Source organism: Spermophilus citellus (genome assembly GCF_964194105.1).
Source record: "Spermophilus citellus genome assembly, chromosome: 9".
NCBI classification, from domain to species: Eukaryota; Metazoa; Chordata; class Mammalia; order Rodentia; family Sciuridae; genus Spermophilus; species Spermophilus citellus.
Window position 1 is genome coordinate 14,459,242 of NC_138191.1, and position 24,477 is coordinate 14,483,718.

A 24,477-nucleotide genomic window follows, 5' to 3' on the forward strand; every position below is an offset into this window, starting at 1 on the left:
ATCTTCTCTCTCTCTCTCTGCTTCTTAGCTCCCATGTGATGAGCAGATTTCCTCCATCATATCCTTCCCCCATAATATTTCTGCCTTGGAGCCAGCCAGTGGTAGTCTAAACACTCTGAAATTGTGAAACAAAGTAAATCTCTCCTCTAAAAGTTGTTCTTGTCAGGTATTTTTCATCAAAGCTCATTAACATAGCAATGGCATGTTTTTAGGTCAATCAACTCAATCTTTACAAATAAGGCATCAGCCAGGTCTTATATGCAGAGAGTAGAGTTCCATCCAGTAATTATATAATTAATTACATATAATTATATGATTAATTATATAATATAATGCAATTATATTACATTAAGGGATATATTCAAGATATTTCCATAATTTATAAAATTTCCAGGAAGGACAGAGACCTCTGTTTGGATTCTGCACAGCTAGAAAAAAAATGGAGCCAGGAGGAAGGTGCAAATACAGCACAGAAGTATTCCAGTGGACACTGCCCCCACAACTTGTGCCGCTTAACACCTTGCTGCCAGGAACCCCATTTCAAGGGACCCTACCGCCTGGATGCACAGAGCAGTTCCACTGGACATGCACTGACTTCAAAAGAACATGAATTACCTACATGCCACTCCTACCCTGAATTGCCCATATGCACATGTAGGTTTGTCTCACATGAATTCATCTCATTGAAGAATCAATGCCAATTGGAACTCTTACTTCAGATGAGACTGGAAAACTGCACTTGTCTATGCAGTAGTAGAAGGCATGATAAATGGAGAAAAAGACATCTGCCATAATAGACATTAGACTCATTATGTACTCTTGAAACAAATTTATAGATTGTTCAGTCCCCACGAGGATCTTGCATCCCTTGCTGGCGGCAACCTTGGTTTTAGGGGTTAGGTGAGTGGCTTTGAGTGCTGGGGGAGGTAGTGCTGAGGCTGAGAAGGTCCAGCAGTCGGCTGAGGGCAGAGTGCACACCCAAGGAGATAGGGAAGCTGAAGACAAATTGTAAGGTAAGGGTGGAGATGGGCTGGCAGCTCCCCTGAGGGACCTGAAGGGCTGGCGGGCCTGGAGGGGCAGGATGTGGCCAGCACCTGGGACAGCTGCTCCATGTGGCTCAAGGCCTTCTCCAGCCTCAGCTGCTCATTCCTCATTCCTGCTAAGCCAAGCAGATGGTAGCAGAGCACAAGATGCCCTTTTAGCAGTGCACCATGCCTGGACCGCGGCAGTCCTTCACTGCACAGTCTTCCTCCATGGCTTCCATGAACTAGGAGCCCATGTTGGACTTGTGGTTGTCTTCCACCAGATGCGTTTGTACTGGTAGCATCCTTCCATGTGGTTTGGGCATTCGGAGGAGATATTCAACAGGGCTGTGATCCCTAAGGCGTTCAGCATGTCTATCCAGGCAGCGTGGTAGGCACCGTGGAAGTAGAGGAACTGAAGAATCTCCTAGGGACCCCCCCGCCTGGATGCGCAGAGCAGTTCCACTGGAGCTGCAGCCCAGGTGACAGGACTCAGTGACACTGGTGGGATGTCTGCTGGGTCGTTGGTTTTGGAACAGAATTCTGGGTAAGCAGAGGAAAACTTCTCACAGTCACTTTTGAGCAAGAAGATGTCTGCTCACTGGGGCTTAGGTTGGAGTGCCTGCACTACTAGGGTCATTGTGCAGTCCTACCTGAGCCCTTGGCATGCGAGCTCCATTCAAAGTAGAGGATGACAGCCAAGTAGAGGCTAGAGCACAAGAGGGCACACTTCCTCTTGGGCGTGCAGATTGGACTCCAGACTCATGGAGCCTTTGTTCTGCCTATTGTCCTGGGTGTTGTATCAAAGGAGGTGGACCGAACCTCCAATAGGAAAGCTGTGCAAAAAATCGAGCAGCAAGCGTTTGCTGGTGCTGCCCAGCCCCAGGGTTGGGGGCTGCCCCTGCTGTCAGCCCAGCTGCCGCCACTCACTGCACCATCCACCCCGTCCCTCAACCCTTCGCAACCACCAGCTCCCAACCTCTGCCTTGGTGGTTCTCGCTTAGCTTCATCAGCCTTTTGAGCACATTGCCACCCATCTCTCCCAGTTAATCAATCGTCACCATGGAGTGTAGGAACTGGGGCGATAGATAGTCATCCAGGCCAGCCAGGCAACAGGAATGGGCGAACAAGGGTTAAGAGAAGGAGCCTTCAGAAGTGACCACCAACTTGGTCCCCTGAGGCTTGGGCCGCCAGACCCGTATTGGGTCACCTTCCTCCTGCATGTTCAGGTTACATAGCAGTCCTAGCAGCCTCAGGTGCCTTGCATGAGCTTGCACTAACTAGGGGGTGGCAGCAGAAGTGTGTGTGTTGAAGGGAGAGTAGCGCTGGCTCCTTCCTGTCATTGCCTCAAACGTGTTTTGCTGCTCCTGCACCTTGGGTTGCAGCCTGCTCATTGCTGCTCTTCCCCTAGCACTCGCCAGAGTTCTAGGCACTGCATCCACTTTTTCTTGGAGGAAGTTTGATAATTGGTTTGGCAAGATGCTTGTCATCTATGTTGTCATTGAGATAATTGTTTTTCATATCATACATCATTACAAGAGTATACATAGTACTAAGTTATTGTAACATCATAGGATCAATTCAGATAACTTTTGTATTTGGTATTGCTCATTGTGCTTTTCTATCTTACTTGGTCTTGTCCTCATAAAGTTCAGTGAACTTTTTGAGAAATTCTTTTCTGTTTTCTTGTTTTTCTTTATGGTGTCATCATTTTCTCCTGTCTTTATTTTACCTGGAAAAAGATAATAAGGGTAGGCCCTTATTATCTTTTTCCATCCACTTTGTTCTAATTTCTTCCCTCTTGCTTTTTTGTTTGTTTGTTTTTGTTTTGTTTTTGTAACTACTCAAGGTGGATGATCAGAGTCAACATTTATTTTATCCATCCATATATCTTTTCCTAATGTAAGCAAGTTGAAGTAGAAGCAGTACTTTAAGAACTTCTTAAGACGCATCCTGTTGCTGTTGATTGGTTGAATGTCAGTTATCTTCTGCTCAAAATTATTTCCAAATTTCCTTGTAAGTTTTATCTTTACCACAAATGTATATTTTACTAAAATGCTTTGGTTCATTTCAAAACTTTTGGTGATTTTTCACAAGGTTTACTTTGTTGACTCATCATTTAGTTCTGTTGTCAAATCATCTACTCTGAACAACATCCTTAAGAAAATTTTGAGACTCCCTTTTTGCTTGTATTAGGTCACTTGCCAACACAGTGACAAAATACCTGAGATAAACAATTGAAAAGAAGGGAAGATGCATTTAAGATTTCCAGGAATCAAGGAAAAAGTGGGAATGTCCAAGAGTGCTGTCTGTACATGGGTCCACTGCCCAGAAACCCCAGCACCTTTATGCTTTTCTTTCAACCCACTGTTCAGCCACGCAGCTCCCAGGGAAGCAGGGCACCCATGCAAGGGCACAAGTGGCTTTTCTGAAAACAGTAAGCCTCACCCAATCATGGGGCTTTGAGACAGGCAGACAGGATGAACCATGCCAACGCAGGTTATGGTTCATGGAAGCACATGTAATGAACCTGGGCCTGTTATTCTGGGTCAGAAAGCGCATTCTGACCTGATGGTGACATTGAGGCTTGAAGTCATTCATGGGTGAACAGAGATGTTTGTTGCCACGTAGCCTCTTCAAGGGCTTTAAAAATGCCCTCCTTTCTAGCCAAGTTTGAAAGGACCTCTAATCTGGCACTCAATGACAACACTGTTCAACAACACTGCAAATGAAGTAACTTTTTCCTTCCCTGCTCCCCCAGCATTTCCCAAAGAAGTACATCCTTCTTTCTCCAAAACTATTGCTCCTTCTGGAATGGCTCCTTAAAATGGCTTTAGTCCAGGTCAGGCTTCAACATGGCTCCCCAGATGCTCTTCACAGGAGCTGTCACCAGGCAAGGACTCTGTCCCACCCCCAACTCTCTTGCACTTCTAGAATTCAAGGAGACCTGAACAGTGGAGTCCCCATTTCAATCAAAAGAGGGCCTTTGAAAAGAGTCTCCTAACAGGAGTTTAATTTTGCAAGACTATATTAGTATACTTCCAGTAATCTGCCTAAAATTAAAAACTATAATATATGCAAGAGAGAGAAAATGGTGCTTCCAAGCACAAAGGATTCATTTCAGGTCTATGCCTAAGTAATTGCTTTCCTCCATGATCTTACCAGATAATTCACTAAAGAAAAATCTGAATTGTACCAGAGTTTCCAGGAACACCTTATGAAATGTGGCCTGTGTCACAGAGAGTGGGCCTAGAAGAAAAATGCTCCAAAGACCAAACCACACATCAGAGAAAAAAAAAAGTTCTATGGTTGTGGCCAATGTGCCCAGGATGCAGCAGCACAAACAATAGTCCTTTGCCTTCCTTTCTCTTCCACCCCATCCTGCCTCTCAGTGACAACAAAGTCAAGATCTTCAGCTGACCTGCACACATCTTCAAGACACCATTCAGCTCCTGGCCACTTGCACATCTGCCTGCTATGGTGCTGCACTCTTTATGATCCCAAGTTGGTATATGCTACATCCACTGGCCCTGGACTCCATGTACATATCTACTCTAAGCAAATTCTTAATTATTATTAGAAATAAATTATTATTAGTGCTTCCCAAGTTGCATGATCAGAGTCAACATTGATTTTGTCCCTGTGTCTTTTTTCTAATGTAAGCATGTGGAATTATGAACTGCTTCATCAGCCTCCTATTGCTTTGATTTGTTGAATCTTTGTTATCTGTCATCTCAAAAGCATTTCCAATTTTCCTTGTAATGTTTTTCTTTACCCCATATATACTTTTTATTAAAAGTCTTTGTTTTATTTTAAACTTCTGGTGACCTTTCACTTATTTTTTACTGTTGACTCATAATTTAATTCTATGTTCAAATCATCTATTCTCAATAAATCCTTGGGGAAATTTTGAGTCTTGCTTTATGATTGCATTTGTTATCTTGCCTTCACTGCTTCAAAATACTTGACATAAACTTTTTTTTCCCTTGTACTTTTTCTATTTTCTATTATTATATATTAAACATATATGTTTCCAACTGTACATATGGCAGTGGATTTCCTTTAGTTATTGTCAACATTTCTCCATATAATATTCTTTTTTACTAGGTTTGTGTTCATTTTTTCATATATGTTTTATATGTATTTTCACATGCATATTATTTGAATATTCATGGTTTTATATACATATATATTCATACCCTAACTTTAACCTTTACCCTACACAATATTTAATACTAATCCTAAATTTACCCCGTTTCTAATCGAACATTAATACAAAAGCATATATAGTAATATGAATATTCTTGCATACATATTCAAATATCCAATTGATAATTGTATACATAAGTATTTATATATGTTCACATATAATTTATCTGTACATTTGGAAATTAATAAATGTGTATTTATATACCTCACACCTTTTCCTATCTCAAAACATATATATTTCTATGTATTTTAATGCACATTTTTACATGTATATTCTTATAATTAAACATGTTTTTCAATATACCTATTCATTGCCTAATTTTATGTGTAATTTGACTTGCATTCAAATATCATTGGTATATTTTCATATATACATTTTTATATACATATATATATATATATACATATATCTGCTTTCACAAATTAAAAATGTGTCTTCCTAAATCTCACATTGAACCCTTCAGAATTTTAAAACATCAAAATTGCACATGTGCATTCTTAAATTATTCATATTTTTCAATATACTTATTCATTCCCTAACCCTAATATATACAAAATGTAGTACTAACCATTGTTTTACCCCTATAATACCCTACATTCAGATAAAAGCATATATACTTGTATGAATACTCATATGTATTTATATTTACATACACATTTATCACTTATATTTGCAGAAGTGTTATTATATGTACATATATAAAATTTATCTTTGCATTTGCATATATAAAATTTGTATTTATATCTCATATTAACCCTTCCCTATTTCAAAACATATATTTATGTTAATTTTTATGCAAATGTTACCATGCACATTCTTAGGTGTATTTATGTTTCCAACAAGTATATTTATTCCCTATAGATAAATGTAAGTGTAAACCAAAATGTTAAAATGATAATAATCCTATATTTACTTGTATACTTAAACCTACCTTTAAATAAATGCATATATAATAATTTTAATATTCATTTGTAAATAATTATGTATACAAGTATCAATGTTATATTAGAATATGTATAAGTATATATTCATATATATAATAAATCTGTGCAGTCCTATTTTTAAAAATCTGTGTTCATATGTGTCATTTTAAAACCTCTCTTAGTTCAGGGCTGGGGCTGGGGCTCAGTGGTAGTGCAATTTACTGGCATGTATGAGTCACTGGGTTTGATTTTCATCACTGCATATAAATAAATAAAATAAAGGTCTATCAACAACTAAATTTTTTTAAATAATAAATAAAAAATAAAACCTTCCCTAGTTCAAAAAATATATATTTATTTATATTTCATACTTATATTCATCAGTTATTCTAATGAGTATTCTTGGTTTTTCATATGCATTTTTTTACTAACCCTAACCATTACCCTACACAAAATGTAACACTAAACCTAAATATAACCTTATACCTGAATCTACATTAATATAGAAGCATACATAAAATTGTGAATATACATGTGTAATGAGACATATATATTCAATTATCAAAAACATATTTGCATATATATTATATATGCATATTTATTTGTGCATTCACAAATTTAAAAATGTGTATGTATACATCTCACATTAAACTCTTTCCTATTTCAGCCTCCTGTCCCACAAGCTCCTGCATCAGAGAAGTGAGTGGCCAGGTGTGGTGGTCTTCAGCATCCACATCAGCAAAGGACAAGCAACCATCTTCCAGAGGGACCAGAAAGTCTTCAAGGGCAACACCAAGACAGCACCCACCTGCAGATCCCCAAGTGGCAGGACCAGAGTCCAAGAAAGAAAAGAGGAAGACAGAAGGGGCACAGAGGAAGCACCAGGCAGAAGCATAGAAGGAAAGGGGTGGGCACCATGCTGGAGGAAAAGGACATGAAGAGGTCTATTGAGCAGAGGACCTGTGTCAGGCTAGCAGCTGTGGACTTGGTGCAGAGCCCCAGCTAGGAGGTGGGTGGGGTCATGCAAGAAGTTGAGACATGCAGTGATGGGGAGAAACACAGGGGAGGGGGCACCAAGATGGGTGCACAGAAGGATGCACAGGGCTCCTGCAGTGCACTCAGCCAGTACTGCACAGCCTCCCCTAACAGACTTCTTCCCAGCATCTAGGAGGTGATGAAGCTGTTTCTAACTGGGAACAATACAAACTGATTTGCCTAACACCCATTCTCCTAGCAATCAATACACCTAAAGGACAGTTTACCTAAATGTCACCATTTATAGAACCTCAATTAAGAAATTTTAAAAAACCAATTTATCAAAAGGCAGTATTTTTCCATTATTTTGTATTTTTATCCATTATTCACCAGTCTGCACTATTTTACAGGTGATGTGGCTCTTTGTATTTAAAGAAGTTTAAATACATGTGCCCCAAGATCCTTGGATTAAAATATTTGTGGTGGCTGTATGAATACACACAGAACTCATGGGTTCTTTGTCTTTTTACCATTGCTTTTGGCTTTTACCTTTTCCATCTAATGGTGGGTGCAAATTTGCACTATCTTTTCTTATTAATTTGATTAATTGAGGTGTATATTTGTTTTTATTTGATGGGAGCTTTGATTTTCTCAGCAAAATGATCAAGTGAAACAATTCAGATTTCAGTGTATCTTATTTTAAATCTCTCTTGGCCATACAGTAATAATAAAAATCATTGTCAAAATTTATGAAATAATGCATAAATAAACTTGCATTTCTTGCTAGATTCATTTTAAACAGAGACTTTGGATGCACCACTTAGTAAATCTTTAACTAGTTATAAGAAAAAATTTGAGTTTTAATAAGAGGGGTAAGTTTAAAAAGTGATTAGTAGAAATAGAAAATTAAGTCATATGCCCTTAGATAAGTCGAATCTGTATATTCTTAAAAGGTAAAAATGATGCAAAAAGGATGAGAAAACCAGAGTGATGAAGTTGCTGAAGTGGCAGGAGGATTTTTTTTTTTTAAGGACATTTTCCTTTTATAGTGTGTAGGTGTGGGTTGGCTGTTGCACGCGTGGGGGAAGAGGGATGTCACCCCAGTTCCATCGCATCTTCTCGCAGCTTGGTATTAGGACAGGAAGATAACAGAAGGCACGTTTGGGGGGATCTTTCTAGTGTTGGGGGGTCGTTTGCAAGCCATCTTCCTTTCCCTGGGTGAGTCATAGTGGAAGGAGGCGGGAGAAGTGCCCCCCTCTTCCAGCTGCCAGCCAGCTGTGCCCCCCTCCCCCCCCCCCCCGCTCCTAACATTAGTGCCAAGGTCGAGTTGGGAGGTCTTGGGTGCGGAATCGGGATCTCAGCAAGGGCAGCACGAAAATGGGGCAGCAGCATTGGGGGGACCAGAGGCTGGGGTAGCTCCCGGAGAAAAAGTTTCAGGGCTCCGGTGACCACATGAATATCATCCCACTCAGCACTGTCCAAATCTCACCGGCCTTCTTGTCCTGGATTTTCTGGGAACATATACCTCCCATCAGAGGTGACTGCCCGTTCTCGGTCCACCAGAAAGCGAAGTTTCTGAACCACTGCCAAGTTCCCGCTCACTCGGTAAATGCCATCCACATCTAGACCTCGTTTATCCACAGCAGCAATGCAGAGACGTACAAAGCTGGGCACCGTGTCTCCTTCCCGCTGGCACAGCGATTCCAGCTGGCAGCCAAATACCTGGTCCCAGAGCAGACCCCGCTCCTGAAGGCTTTGCAAGGGCGGTCTCTTGGCAATTAGCCGCTTCAGCCTGTTCCGCACGCGGTTCTGCTCAGTGCCTTCCGGACACCGACTGGAGCTCCGCACGCGGTTCTGCTCAGTGCCTTCCGGACACCGACTGGAGCTCCGGCGGCCGCTGAGCCGCAGAAACGGCTTGGGCACTGGCTCAGAGTCCTCTTCTTCGTCCTCTCCGGCGCTCAGCTCCGCCAGCTCTGCAGGTCCGGAGCCCGACAGTCGCAGCTCCAGCGGGTTCTCTGGCTCCAGCCGCTCGATGACAGCCCGCAGCGCGCGGTGCCAGGCTCGAAGCTCTGTCTCTTGATCTGACTGCAACAGGAACTCGTGGCCAGGGACTGTGCGGATGTGCAGGACGTTGCGCCGGCTGGACAGGTGGCGGCCGTGTGCCAGGGCCGCCCCACGCAGGTCCACACTGCTTTCGGGCCGGCTACCCGCTGGCCCACTCATCCAGCCTGAAGAGGGTGCAGTTGGCGGTGGAGGATCTCGGTAGAACACCAGGCTGTTACCAGCTAACACCACCCAAGACGGGCCCCAGTTCTTCCTGAGCTTGCGCCCCCCTTGGGCAATCTTGGTCATGTTGAGAAGGCCTGACTTTTCCACCTCATGGGGGTCGTCCAGGAGCTGCGGCAGAGCTCTAGGAGACTGCAAAGCTGGAGGCTGGTCTGAGGGGACAAACTGGGAGGTGCCTTGGCTGAGGCAGGGTGAACCCTGTGGGTCAAGCAGTTCCAGGTTCCCGGTGTCAGATCCTGAGCCCTTTGCCTGAGGTTGCAGGACACCATTGTCCCTATTCAGGGTCTGGATCCCCTCCATTGAGCCAGAGTTCGTGTCTTGAGTGCGACTGCGGCGTGGGGCCTTCCAGGACTTGCAGCCAGTCAGAGAATTTATGTAGAAGCAGCGTCCAGAGTTGGGGTCCAGGTGCTGCTCCCAGGCGTCCAGCCTCTGCAGTGGCGGGCATGCAGGGACTGGGGGTGGGGACCGAGGACAGCTGCGAAGGTCCACCAGGTTACAGTACACAGGGGCCTCTGACATGAGGGGTTGGGGTTCTGCCACATTGGCACTGGTCTTTGACAGCAAGTCTTCCTGGGAGAAGGATCTTCCATTTGGCCTTTCCTGGAGGGGCTTTATACAAATATACATACAAATATACATACAAATATAATCATGTACATTCTTATGAATATTCATGATTTTCAATATATATATTAATTCCTAACCCTAAACCTAAAAACAATAGTAATCCTAAATTTAACAATATACCTAAAAATATTAATATGGCATCATATATAATAATATGAATATTTTTGTTAATTAGACACGTCCATTTCATAAGTATTATTACATATTAATATACATTCATCTGTGTTTACAATTTTTAAAAAAGTGTATTTATATCTCCTATTAAATCCTTCTCCATTTGAAAAATGTACATTTACATATATTTTCATGTGTAATTATATTTTTGTTTTTGATTTACATATTCATTCTCTAACTTTAACCCAAGCTGTAATTTAATATTAACTCTCAAAATCTCTCTATACTTAACTTTACATGAATGTGTATGTAGTAATATGTTTATGTATATTTTGACTTATATATTCAATTTTCAATGGTATATTTGCATTTATATATCAATGTTTTATATAATTTATCTCTGCATTTGCAAATTAAAAATGTGTGTTATGATTCATATCCTACACTATTCCTAAACTTAGTTCTATACATAAAACTACATTAATATAAAGCATACGTAATAATATGAATATTCATGTGTAATTAGACATAAATTTAATATCAATGGATAAAGAGGGTGGCATAGGGAGGCAACTTACATGATGATCAGAGAGCAGAGAAAGAGAGAGACTCTTTTCTCCATATTCAAAATGTATATCTCATACACATGCCTCCAATGAACAACTTCCTCCAGCCACACCCCACCTGCCTTGAGTTTACCGCTCAACTAATTCACTGATTAGATCAAGACAAGCATTCAGTCATTTCTCCTCTGAACCTTCTTGCACTGTCTCACATATGAGACAGTAATTTTCTTTGTCTTCAACTTCATTGATTGGCATGAGATAGACAACCTTTTGCAAGGCCTCACTGACAAAATATAATTCAACTTCATCTATTTGTGCTTATCTTCCTAAGTTATGTCTCAAATATGAAATGGTGATCAGTTCTGCTAACACTGAGTATTTGTTTCACGAATATTAAATTTCTACCCTGCTGCTCTCTTTCCATGCTTTTCTGCATATATGATAAACTTGAGTAATAGGGTAATATTTTTGAAGCCGTTTTACAATGCCAATCAAACTTGGCATTTTTTATATTAATGATATGCAGATCAGTCAAGGGGACACCACTATAAGCTGTAATTCACATGTGCACAATCTGGGATAATTCTGTGACTATCAACTTGTTGGTGGTAATGAGATACATCCCAATTTCAGACAAATTAAAATGTGAAGAAAAGAATACTCTGGCAGACACCCACAGAATCACTTCTGATGATTCCTTCTATCTTTCTGAAAGTGACGAAAAATGCAGTATGGTGAGCATGGACAGAACCTGGAGAATGTCCTGTAGGAGGCCACCTTCCTGTGCACTGGCTGTGCCAAGGATTTAGGGATCCTTCAAACACTGGTGCAGTGGGGTCCTCGAGATGAGCAGGTGCAGGGGACCAACTGCAGTGCTTGATGGGCCTTTTTGTTTTCTGCTTTATGGACACTGTGGTGACCTTAGCAGAGACATAAGACATCAACTGGCAAGGCAACGAGGAGAACATGGCCCTAATCACAGCTGTGGCTGCAGGACACCCCACCATCACCAACTACCTGTTGAAATATTTCTCTGGTCTTGATCTTGAAAGAAGGAACGTGTTCAGCTTCACTGCCATGATGAAGTCACCATGTAGGGCTAAATGGAGTGTGCCAGAGTCCTGATGCAGGGGCAGATATACATGGAAGGGAGACCCGCCATGAAATAGCCCCTCAGAAGTGAGCCGCTTACATAGGCTGGGTGGAGGCTGCGCGCAACCCTCTCCCGAACAGTTTGGGGAAAAGTACAGGCTAGAGCTGGCCTCTGAGGAAGTTCTGAAGCCTACAACCTCCAAAAATGCTTGCAGAGACTCACTGAGTTTGTGTGGTCCATGCTGACCTAGCACTCCAACTGGGGCCTGGAGGATGGGAGCATCCTAGACCATATGATCAGGATGAGCATAAGCTTTTACAGTCCAACTGTGGCCATCATTGCCAAACTGTGAGCCCTGAGGACCTTTCCTGTGTGGCTAAAAGGCAGCAGGCAGTAAGGAAATCCTAGCAGCTGGGGGAACCAGGACACCCTTGCCCAAGAGAGGGATGAGGAGGAAGGCACTGAACAACAATAGCAGACTTCTGAGGCCATGAGAGCCTCCAGAGAGGAGGTTCCAAGAGCCAGCACCCCATCTCTTTACCTGCCAGGGGCCCAGGGGTCAGCCTCTGCCAGGTGGAAGGCCAGCCTCCTGTCCCACAAGCTCCTGCATCAGAGAAGTGAGTGGCCAGGTGTGGTGGTCTTCAGCATCCACATCAGCAAAGGACAAGCAACCATCTTCCAGAGGGACCAGAAAGTCTTCAAGGGCAACACCAAGACAGCACCCACCTGCAGATCCCCAAGTGGCAGGACCAGAGTCCAAGAAAGAAAAGAGGAAGACAGAAGGGGCACAGAGGAAGCACCAGGCAGAAGCATAGAAGGAAAGGGGTGGGCACCATGCTGGAGGAAAAGGACATGAAGAGGTCTATTGAGCAGAGGACCTGTGTCAGGCTAGCAGCTGTGGACTTGGTGCAGAGCCCCAGCTAGGAGGTGGGTGGGGTCATGCAAGAAGTTGAGACATGCAGTGATGGGGAGAAACACAGGGGAGGGGGCCCCAAGATGGGTGCACAGAAGGATGCACAGGGCTCCTGCAGTGCACTCAGCCAGTACTGCACAGCCTCCCCTAACAGACTTCTTCCCAGCATCTAGGAGGTGATGAAGCTGTTTCTAACTGGGAACAATACAAACTGATTTGTCTAACACCCATTCTCCTAGCAATCAATACACCTAAAGGACAGTTTACCTAAATGTCACCATTTATAGAACCTCAATTAAGAAATTTTAAAAAACCAATTTATCAAAAGGCAGTATTTTTCCATTATTTTGTATTTTTATTCATTATTCACCAGTCTGCACTATTTTACAGGTGATGTGGCTCTTTGTATTTAAAGAAGTTTAAATACATGTGCCCCAAGATCCTTGGATTAAAATATTTGTGGTGGCTGTATGAATACACACAGAACTCATGGGTTCTTTGTCTTTTCACCATTGCTTTTGGCTTTTACCTTTTCCATCTAATTGTGGGTGCAAATTTGCACTATCTTTTCTTATTAATTTGATTAATTGAGGTGTATATTTGTTTCTATTTGATGGGAGCTTTGATTTTTTCAGCAAAATGATCAAGTGAAACAATTCAGATTTCAGTGTATCTTATTTTAAATCTCTCTTGGCCATACAGTAATAATAAAAATCATTGTCAAAATTTATGAAATAATGCATAAATAAACTTGCATTTCTTGCTAGATTCATTTTAAACAGAGACTTTGGATGCACCACTTAGTAAATCTTTAACTAGTTATAAGAAAAAATTTGAGTTTTAATAAGAGGGGTAAGTTTAAAAAGTGATTAGTAGAAATAGAAAATTAAGTCATATGCCCTTAGATAAGTCGAATCTGTATATTCTTAAAAGGTAAAAATGATGCAAAAAGGATGAGAAAACCAGAGTGATGAAGTTGCTGAAGTGGCAGGAGGATTTTTTTTTTTTAAGGACATTTTCCTTTTATAGTGTGTAGGTGTGGGTTGGCTGTTGCACGCGTGGGGGAAGAGGGATGTCACCCCAGTTCCATCGCATCTTCTCGCAGCTTGGTATTAGGACAGGAAGATAACAGAAGGCACGTTTGGGGGGATCTTTCTAGTGTTGGGGGGTCGTTTGCAAGCCATCTTCCTTTCCCTGGGTGAGTCATAGTGGAAGGAGGCGGGAGAAGTGCCCCCCTCTTCCAGCTGCCAGCCAGCTGTGCCCCCCTCCCCCCCCCCCCCGCTCCTAACATTAGTGCCAAGGTCGAGTTGGGAGGTCTTGGGTGCGGAATCGGGATCTCAGCAAGGGCAGCACGAAAATGGGGCAGCAGCATTGGGGGGACCAGAGGCTGGGGTAGCTCCCGGAGAAAAAGTTTCAGGGCTCCGGTGACCACATGAATATCATCCCACTCAGCACTGTCCAAATCTCACCGGCCTTCTTGTCCTGGATTTTCTGGGAACATATACCTCCCATCAGAGGTGACTGCCCGTTCTCGGTCCACCAGAAAGCGAAGTTTCTGAACCACTGCCAAGTTCCCGCTCACTCGGTAAATGCCATCCACATCTAGACCTCGTTTATCCACAGCAGCAATGCAGAGACGTACAAAGCTGGGCACCGTGTCTCCTTCCCGCTGGCACAGCGATTCCAGCTGGCAGCCAAATACCTGGTCCCAGAGCAGACCCCGCTCCTGAAGGCTTTGCAAGGGCGGTCTCTTGGCAATTAGCCGCTTCAGCCTGTTCCGCACGCGGTTCTGCTCAGTGCCTTCCGGACACCGACTGGAGCTCCGCACGCGGTTCTGCTCAGTGCCTTCCGGACACCGACTGGAGCTCCGGCGGCCGCTGAGCCGCAGAAACGGCTTGGGCACTGGCTCAGAGTCCTCTTCTTCGTCCTCTCCGGCGCTCAGCTCCGCCAGCTCTGCAGGTCCGGAGCCCGACAGTCGCAGCTCCAGCGGGTTCTCTGGCTCCAGCCGCTCGATGACAGCCCGCAGCGCGCGGTGCCAGGCTCGAAGCTCTGTCTCTTGATCTGACTGCAACAGGAACTCGTGGCCAGGGACTGTGCGGATGTGCAGGACGTTGCGCCGGCTGGACAGGTGGCGGCCGTGTGCCAGGGCCGCCCCACGCAGGTCCACACTGCTTTCGGGCCGGCTACCCGCTGGCCCACTCATCCAGCCTGAAGAGGGTGCAGTTGGCGGTGGAGGATCTCGGTAGAACACCAGGCTGTTACCAGCTAACACCACCCAAGACGGGCCCCAGTTCTTCCTGAGCTTGCGCCCCCCTTGGGCAATCTTGGTCATGTTGAGAAGGCCTGACTTTTCCACCTCATGGGGGTCGTCCAGGAGCTGCGGCAGAGCTCTAGGAGACTGCAAAGCTGGAGGCTGGTCTGAGGGGACAAACTGGGAGGTGCCTTGGCTGAGGCAGGGTGAACCCTGTGGGTCAAGCAGTTCCAGGTTCCCGGTGTCAGATCCTGAGCCCTTTGCCTGAGGTTGCAGGACACCATTGTCCCTATTCAGGGTCTGGATCCCCTCCATTGAGCCAGAGTTCGTGTCTTGAGTGCGACTGCGGCGTGGGGCCTTCCAGGACTTGCAGCCAGTCAGAGAATTTATGTAGAAGCAGCGTCCAGAGTTGGGGTCCAGGTGCTGCTCCCAGGCGTCCAGCCTCTGCAGTGGCGGGCATGCAGGGACTGGGGGTGGGGACCGAGGACAGCTGCGAAGGTCCACCAGGTTACAGTACACAGGGGCCTCTGACATGAGGGGTTGGGGTTCTGCCACATTGGCACTGGTCTTTGACAGCAAGTCTTCCTGGGAGAAGGATCTTCCATTTGGCCTTTCCTGGAGGGGCTTTATACAAATATACATACAAATATACATACAAATATAATCATGTACATTCTTATGAATATTCATGATTTTCAATATATATATTAATTCCTAACCCTAAACCTAAAAACAATAGTAATCCTAAATTTAACAATATACCTAAAAATATTAATATGGCATCATATATAATAATATGAATATTTTTGTTAATTAGACACGTCCATTTCATAAGTATTATTACATATTAATATACATTCATCTGTGTTTACAATTTTTAAAAAAGTGTATTTATATCTCCTATTAAATCCTTCTCCATTTGAAAAATGTACATTTACATATATTTTCATGTGTAATTATATTTTTGTTTTTGATTTACATATTCATTCTCTAACTTTAACCCAAGCTGTAATTTAATATTAACTCTCAAAATCTCTCTATACTTAACTTTACATGAATGTGTATGTAGTAATATGTTTATGTATATTTTGACTTATATATTCAATTTTCAATGGTATATTTGCATTTATATATCAATGTTTTATATAATTTATCTCTGCATTTGCAAATTAAAAATGTGTGTTATGATTCATATCCTACACTATTCCTAAACTTAGTTCTATACATAAAACTACATTAATATAAAGCATACGTAATAATATGAATATTCATGTGTAATTAGACATAAATTTAATATCAATGGATAAAGAGGGTGGCATAGGGAGGCAACTTACATGATGATCAGAGAGCAGAGAAAGAGAGAGACTCTTTTCTCCATATTCAAAATGTATATCTCATACACATGCCTCCAATGAACAACTTCCTCCAGCCACACCCCACCTGCCTTGAGTTTACCGCTCAACTAATTCACTGATTAGATCAAGACAAGCATTCAGTCATTTCTCCTCTGAACCTTCTTGCACTGTCTCACATATGAGACAGTAATTTTCTTTGTCTTCAACTTCATTGATTGGCATGAGATAGACAACCTTTTGCAAGGCCTCACTGACAAAATATAATTCAACTTCATCTATTTGTGCTTATCTTCCTAAGTTATGTCTCAAATATGAAATGGTGATCAGTTCTGCTAACACTGAGTATTTGTTTCACGAATATTAAATTTCTACCCTGCTGCTCTCTTTCCATGCTTTTCTGCATATATGATAAACTTGAGTAATAGGGTAATATTTTTGAAGCCGTTTTACAATGCCAATCAAACTTGGCATTTTTTATATTAATGATATGCAGATCAGTCAAGGGGACACCACTATAAGCTGTAATTCACATGTGCACAATCTGGGATAATTCTGTGACTATCAACTTGTTGGTGGTAATGAGATACATCCCAATTTCAGACAAATTAAAATGTGAAGAAAAGAATACTCTGGCAGACACCCACAGAATCACTTCTGATGATTCCTTCTATCTTTCTGAAAGTGACGAAAAATGCAGTATGGTGAGCATGGACAGAACCTGGAGAATGTCCTGTAGGAGGCCACCTTCCTGTGCACTGGCTGTGCCAAGGATTTAGGGATCCTTCAAACACTGGTGCAGTGGGGTCCTCGAGATGAGCAGGTGCAGGGGACCAACTGCAGTGCTTGATGGGCCTTTTTGTTTTCTGCTTTATGGACACTGTGGTGACCTTAGCAGAGACATAAGACATCAACTGGCAAGGCAACGAGGAGAACATGGCCCTAATCACAGCTGTGGCTGCAGGACACCCCACCATCACCAACTACCTGTTGAAATATTTCTCTGGTCTTGATCTTGAAAGAAGGAACGTGTTCAGCTTCACTGCCATGATGAAGTCACCATGTAGGGCTAAATGGAGTGTGCCAGAGTCCTGATGCAGGGGCAGATATACATGGAAGGGAGACCCGCCATGAAATAGCCCCTCAGAAGTGAGCCGCTTACATAGGCTGGGTGGAGGCTGCGCGCAACCCTCTCCCGAACAGTTTGGGGAAAAGTACAGGCTAGAGCTGGCCTCTGAGGAAGTTCTGAAGCCTACAACCTCCAAAAATGCTTGCAGAGACTCACTGAGTTTGTGTGGTCCATGCTGACCTAGCACTCCAACTGGGGCCTGGAGGATGGGAGCATCCTAGACCATATGATCAGGATGAGCATAAGCTTTTACAGTCCAACTGTGGCCATCATTGCCAAACTGTGAGCCCTGAGGACCTTTCCTGTGTGGCTAAAAGGCAGCAGGCAGTAAGGAAATCCTAGCAGCTGGGGGAACCAGGACACCCTTGCCCAAGAGAGGGATGAGGAGGAAGGCACTGAACAACAATAGCAGACTTCTGAGGCCATGAGAGCCTCCAGAGAGGAGGTTCCAAGAGCCAGCACCCCATCTCTTTACCTGCCAGGGGCCCAGGGGTCAGCCTCTGCCAGGTGGAAGGCCAGCCTCCTGTCCCACAAGCTCCTGCATCAGAGAAGTGAGTGGCCAGGTGTGGTGGTCTTCAGCATCCACATCAGCAAAGGACAAGCAACCATCTTCCAGAGGGACCAGAAAGTCTTCAAGGGCAACACCAAGACAGCACCCACCTGCAGATCCCCAAGTGGCAGGACCAGAGTCCAAGAAAGAAAAGAGGAAGACAGAAGGGGCACAGAGGAAGCACCAGGCAGAAGCATAGAAGGAAAGGGGTGGGCACCATGCTGGAGGAAAAGGACATGAAGAGGTCTATTGAGCAGAGGACCTGTGTCAGGCTAGCAGCTGTGGACTTGGTGCAGAGCCCCAGCTAGGAGGTGGGTGGGGTCATGCAAGAAGTTGAGACATGCAGTGATGGGGAGAAACACAGGGGAGGGGGCCCCAAGATGGGTGCACAGAAGGATGCACAGGGCTCCTGCAGTGCACTCAGCCAGTACTGCACAGCCTCCCCTAACAGACTTCTTCCCAGCATCTAGGAGGTGATGAAGCTGTTTCTAACTGGGAACAATACAAACTGATTTGTCTAACACCCATTCTCCTAGCAATCAATACACCTAAAGGACAGTTTACCTAAATGTCACCATTTATAGAACCTCAATTAAGAAATTTTAAAAAACCAATTTATCAAAAGGCAGTATTTTTCCATTATTTTGTATTTTTATTCATTATTCACCAGTCTGCACTATTTTACAGGTGATGTGGCTCTTTGTATTTAAAGAAGTTTAAATACATGTGCCCCAAGATCCTTGGATTAAAATATTTGTGGTGGCTGTATGAATACACACAGAACTCATGGGTTCTTTGTCTTTTCACCATTGCTTTTGGCTTTTACCTTTTCCATCTAATTGTGGGTGCAAATTTGCACTATCTTTTCTTATTAATTTGATTAATTGAGGTGTATATTTGTTTCTATTTGATGGGAGCTTTGATTTTTTCAGCAAAATGATCAAGTGAAACAATTCAGATTTCAGTGTATCTTATTTTAAATCTCTCTTGGCCATACAGTAATAATAAAAATCATTGTCAAAATTTATGAAATAATGCATAAATAAACTTGCATTTCTTGCTAGATTCATTTTAAACAGAGACTTTGGATGCACCACTTAGTAAATCTTTAACTAGTTATAAGAAAAAATTTGAGTTTTAATAAGAGGGGTAAGTTTAAAAAGTGATTAGTAGAAATAGAAAATTAAGTCATATGCCCTTAGATAAGTCGAATCTGTATATTCTTAAAAGGTAAAAATGATGCAAAAAGGATGAGAAAACCAGAGTGATGAAGTTGCTGAAGTGGCAGGAGGATTTTTTTTTTTTAAGGACATTTTCCTTTTATAGTGTGTAGGTGTGGGTTGGCTGTTGCACGCGTGGGGGAAGAGGGATGTCACCCCAGTTCCATCGCATCTTCTCGCAGCTTGGTATTAGGACAGGAAGATAACAGAAGGCACGTTTGGGGGGATCTTTCTAGTGTTGGGGGGTCGTTTGCAAGCCATCTTCCTTTCCCTGGGTGAGTCATAGTGGAAGGAGGCGGGAGAAGTGCCCCCCTCTTCCAGCTGCCAGCCAGCTGTGCCCCCCTCCCCCCCCCCCCCGCTCCTAACATTAGTGCCAAGGTCGAGTTGGGAGGTCTTGGGTGCGGAATCGGGATCTCAGCAAGGGCAGCACGAAAATGGGGCAGCAGCATTGGGGGGACCAGAGGCTGGGGTAGCTCCCGGAGAAAAAGTTTCAGGGCTCCGGTGACCACATGAATATCATCCCACTCAGCACTGTCCAAATCTCACCGGCCTTCTTGTCCTGGATTTTCTGGGAACATATACCTCCCATCAGAGGTGACTGCCCGTTCTCGGTCCACCAGAAAGCGAAGTTTCTGAACCACTGCCAAGTTCCCGCTCACTCGGTAAATGCCATCCACATCTAGACCTCGTTTATCCACAGCAGCAATGCAGAGACGTACAAAGCTGGGCACCGTGTCTCCTTCCCGCTGGCACAGCGATTCCAGCTGGCAGCCAAATACCTGGTCCCAGAGCAGACCCCGCTCCTGAAGGCTTTGCAAGGGCGGTCTCTTGGCAATTAGCCGCTTCAGCCTGTTCCGCACGCGGTTCTGCTCAGTGCCTTCCGGACACCGACTGGAGCTCCGCACGCGGTTCTGCTCAGTGCCTTCCGGACACCGACTGGAGCTCCGGCGGCCGCTGAGCCGCAGAAACGGCTTGGGCACTGGCTCAGAGTCCTCTTCTTCGTCCTCTCCGGCGCTCAGCTCCGCCAGCTCTGCAGGTCCGGAGCCCGACAGTCGCAGCTCCAGCGGGTTCTCTGGCTCCAGCCGCTCGATGACAGCCCGCAGCGCGCGGTGCCAGGCTCGAAGCTCTGTCTCTTGATCTGACTGCAACAGGAACTCGTGGCCAGGGACTGTGCGGATGTGCAGGACGTTGCGCCGGCTGGACAGGTGGCGGCCGTGTGCCAGGGCCGCCCCACGCAGGTCCACACTGCTTTCGGGCCGGCTACCCGCTGGCCCACTCATCCAGCCTGAAGAGGGTGCAGTTGGCGGTGGAGGATCTCGGTAGAACACCAGGCTGTTACCAGCTAACACCACCCAAGACGGGCCCCAGTTCTTCCTGAGCTTGCGCCCCCCTTGGGCAATCTTGGTCATGTTGAGAAGGCCTGACTTTTCCACCTCATAGGGGTCGTCCAGGAGCTGCGGCAGAGCTCTAGGAGACTGCAAAGCTGGAGGCTGGTCTGAGGGGACAAACTGGGAGGTGCCTTGGCTGAGGCAGGGTGAACCCTGTGGGTCAAGCAGTTCCAGGTTCCCGGTGTCAGATCCTGAGCCCTTTGCCTGAGGTTGCAGGACACCATTGTCCCTATTCAGGGTCTGGATCCCCTCCATTGAGCCAGAGTTCGTGTCTTGAGTGCGACTGCGGCGTGGGGCCTTCCAGGACTTGCAGCCAGTCAGAGAATTTATGTAGAAGCAGCGTCCAGAGTTGGGGTCCAGGTGCTGCTCCCAGGCGTCCAGCCTCTGCAGTGGCGGGCATGCAGGGACTGGGGGTGGGGACCGAGGACAGCTGCGAAGGTCCACCAGGTTACAGTACACAGGGGCCTCTGACATGAGGGGTTGGGGTTCTGCCATATTGGCACTGGTCTTTGACAGCAAGTCTTCCTGGGAGAAGGATCTTCCATTTGGCCTTTCCTGGAGGGGCTTTAGGAGGCTGGGCCTCAAATTGGCCACACTGACTCTTCTACACATTTTGGGGGGAAGTGGAGGAGGCTGCTCTGATGTAGGCTGGTGTGCCTGAGATAGGTGCACCTTCTCCAGTGAGCCACAAAACAACTTTGGCCCTGAAAACAGAAATGGGGGAGAGTTACCAGGAGGATGATTTTTAGAAACAGGTGATTAGAGTTGAGTATAAAGTTATATGCTTGAGCAAATTTCTAAGAGTATTTGGCACTTTCAGGGCAGCCGTCTCTTCCAGGCTCAAGTGGAATTTACCTTTATTTTTCCTTTGGTAATTGTCCCTGATGTTTAGTTCATCCTCATGCCAGCTTTATAAAATTTCCAGGATGTGAGGTCTTTGGCAGGACACAGATGTGATTTGCCTGGTTGCTGAGCTCTCAGCGGAGTTTTCTGTCTATGTGTTTATCTCCAAAGCACTGAGAAATTTTTAGTGGATTTTAAAGTATCTGTCACATATGCACTTTATTTAAATGTTAATTTAAATATTGATGACATGAATTGAAACTATTGTACACTGTTTGAAAGCTCTTTACAATAACCCTGGATTCATGCTGACATGTACCTGTCTGTCTCATGATGCAGGCAGGGGCTGGCACTTGGTTCTCCTTGCTGCTTCCTATTGGCACTTCTGGGTGTGGAGCTTATCAAAGATTTCACACTATCCATTCCCAACTTAACAGATCATAAGGCTGCACCCAGGCTGATGGAGAGACTGCTGAGATAAAAATACCATGCTGCAAAATCAGATTTTAGCACATTTCTCCTAAATCCCAGAAAGGCACCAGGATGAATGCCTCAGAATCCTGGACACACCTTTAGAACTACCGATGTTTGTTGGATTTGGAACACCCCTATGGCTTAGAAGTTGAGGTTGGTCACATCACCTTGGAGAACAGGGCTGAAAATGACCTCCATTATCTTGAGTTGTACTGTGTCCGTGGCATTATGGCATCTTCATACCATGTCTCTGGAATCCATAGCTTCACCAGTCTTACCACAAGCCCCTCCCTCATCAGCTGAGGGCCCAGCCAGGCAGTGCCAAATGGCCTCTGTTTTGTAATTCTCAATACTGGATGCCCTGGGGATCACCTGGCAGCTTTGCAACATTTCCCACCCTTACTCCTAATGCAGAGACTCTTGTTGTGTTGCTCTGGGGAAACTGAACATCAGTGTTTGAGTTCCCAGGAGACTACACTGCAGCCTGTGTTGAGAACCGCAGATTCTATTCTCACTGATTTAGAGATTGTTCTTCATACACACCCAAACTGAGTTCCTACAAGAAGCTCCAACTTTGTAAGAATGCCTAATTGTCATTGGAACAGCTAGTGTTAGGCAGATTCTTCTCTGGCTAATTTGCTGCCAGCAGATTGTCTAATAATCCTGCCTGTTAAGCACCATGGTATATGGGCACTGGGAATGGCATGGAGCCCCACCCTGACAAGCCATGGCTCTTTGCTGCTACCTGACCAGAAATGCACATTCCTGGTCCCATCCAGCCCTCTACCTCACCACAACCCATTGTCAGAGTCTCCAGTGATGGGAGGTCTGTCAATGGTATGGCAGGTGGTTTCTTCAGTTTCTGAGTTACTGTGAGGTGTGTGACCTGGGACTTCTTTTTCATATTTGTTCTAGTTTTGTCCAGATGCACAGAATATGCCTGACCAGCCTGAGGCATAGCCAATAATACTGCTGGTGTCCACAGAATAGCTCTGAAGATACATGCGTTTAGAAAATCCACTAAATCAGCAAACTGATGTCAGCACAACAGTTTTTTTGGCAGACTTGAAGTTGAGCCTGCCATTTTTTCCGGTTAGGTGGAAGCAGTCATTATCTGATGAGTATCGTGAAGTGAGGAGAATGATACATGCTTGGGAGAGCTCTGACAGTTCTTAGCTGTGATGTAGGTTAGGGACAGAAGAATGTGACTGTGAATCCCAAAAGAGCCAAGTGCAGGAAGAGTTGGTGCAGAGCCTGGTGCAAACTCTCTCCAGTTCCTCTCTCCAGAATCAAATCACTTCCAGGCTACCTGGGAAGTCCTTCTCTTTGATATCCACAGGTGGGGTCCAAGTGGCTTCTGGATCAGGTGCCCAGCACTTCTCAGTCTGGCTGTGTGGAAGCATATTTGGTAGTAAAGTTGTTACACTTCAAGGACAATGTCTCTTCCCTTTTCTTCTCACTAAGGAGGAGGAGATTCCCCTTATTCTTTAGTCTCTTCTGAGAGGGCTGCAGTACAACAGGTGGACACTCTGCCTAGGCTTGAGGGGGGGGGGGGCAGTGCACGATGTCAAGAAGCAAAGTTTGGATGTTTTCCAGCAGTTGATCTTTGGACTCATACCTCTCTCAAGTTAGGGATCTGTGGGAGCACAAGGGCAGATATCCTCAAGCAGAATCCTCCTGCCCATGCTTGACAGATTGGTAGTGTCCCTAGGTCAACCTGAGGAGTATTGGGGCTCAGGTGGGCCAGTCAGTTCTTAGGCAACATTGTTAAGTTGACCTCTTTCTGGTATAGGATTCACAGAGATGTGATTTTATGATCTCTGAGATGGAGAAAAATAGTCCCTGGTCTCCCTGACAGTCCAGCTGACATTATTTGCTGTGTTTTTATTTCTTTGAACAGCTGCATCTAGTCCCAGACTGTCTGCCCTCCATTCATCATCTTTCCAGGGAACAGGTGCTGATGAGTGGTGACCTACCACAGTCTTCCCTCCATCCTCCAAGTTCCTAAAATCCTCTTCACTTTCTCTTTTCTTCCCCTGTTCCTTTTCTTTCTTAGCCCATTTTCTTCACCCAATTTGGTTAAACTCCTTGCTCATTTTTGGCACCAGCTGTCCTGAGGTCTAAAAAAAGCAGAAAAATATGGTTCCTAAAAAGCATTATGGTGGCCCTGATACCCTATTAGGTCAAGACCTCTGAGTCCCCAAGTATGAGTGAGCATCATGCACCTCATGCTCCTGTGCTGGGATTCTGCATCTCAGCACCTCACCCTACCCTGCTTTTAGAAAGGGTGGCCTGGTCTACAACTCTCCTGACATGTGATAGCACAGATGGCACAGGCTTGGGGTTTCTGCTTCCATGCAGAAAGTTTATTAACTCTAAAAGCAAATTTCAAGTAGATAAGTATCTTCTCAGGGATTTATATATAAAAACAATTGGAGAAAAGTTGAAGTACATTTTAATACTTTTCAGAGCGTGAGTAAATTATGATCAAATTGGACAGAAGAAATAGTTCTAAAATATGGTTAATGCTGCTGATTTTAA

At 44.7% G+C, this 24,477-nt stretch overlaps 4 protein-coding genes across 4 annotated transcripts in view; 1 reads left to right on the forward strand and 3 right to left on the reverse strand.

The window, feature by feature from the left end:
• LOC308655441 (uncharacterized protein) overlaps positions 1-2,043 on the forward strand; it is a gene marked incomplete at both ends in the record, with an annotated part of 42,055 nt that extends 40,012 nt beyond the window's left edge. The window contains one exon of the mRNA XM_081305568.1: positions 1,771-2,043. Within this exon, the coding sequence (XP_081161694.1) occupies positions 1,771-2,043 (273 nt within the window). The remainder of the gene's footprint in view (positions 1-1,770) is intronic.
• A 6,182-nt stretch (positions 2,044-8,225) lies between these two features.
• On the reverse strand, positions 8,226-9,970 carry LOC308655442 (rho GTPase-activating protein 9-like; the record flags this gene model as incomplete). The annotated part of the gene is given in 2 exon segments (XM_081305569.1): positions 8,226-8,615; positions 8,619-9,970. Coding segments are annotated over 2 exon segments (1,707 nt in total). The 5' UTR covers positions 9,936-9,970.
• A 3,834-nt stretch (positions 9,971-13,804) lies between these two features.
• Positions 13,805-15,550, reverse strand: LOC308655443 (rho GTPase-activating protein 9-like; the record flags this gene model as incomplete). Its single annotated transcript, XM_081305570.1, is given in 2 exon segments — positions 13,805-14,194; positions 14,198-15,550. Coding segments are annotated over 2 exon segments (1,707 nt in total). The 5' UTR covers positions 15,515-15,550.
• A 3,833-nt stretch (positions 15,551-19,383) lies between these two features.
• On the reverse strand, positions 19,384-21,190 carry LOC308656748 (rho GTPase-activating protein 9-like; the record flags this gene model as incomplete). The annotated part of the gene is given in 2 exon segments (XM_081308125.1): positions 19,384-19,773; positions 19,777-21,190. Coding segments are annotated over 2 exon segments (1,728 nt in total). The 5' UTR covers positions 21,115-21,190.
• Positions 21,191-24,477: the final 3,287 nt, after the last annotated feature.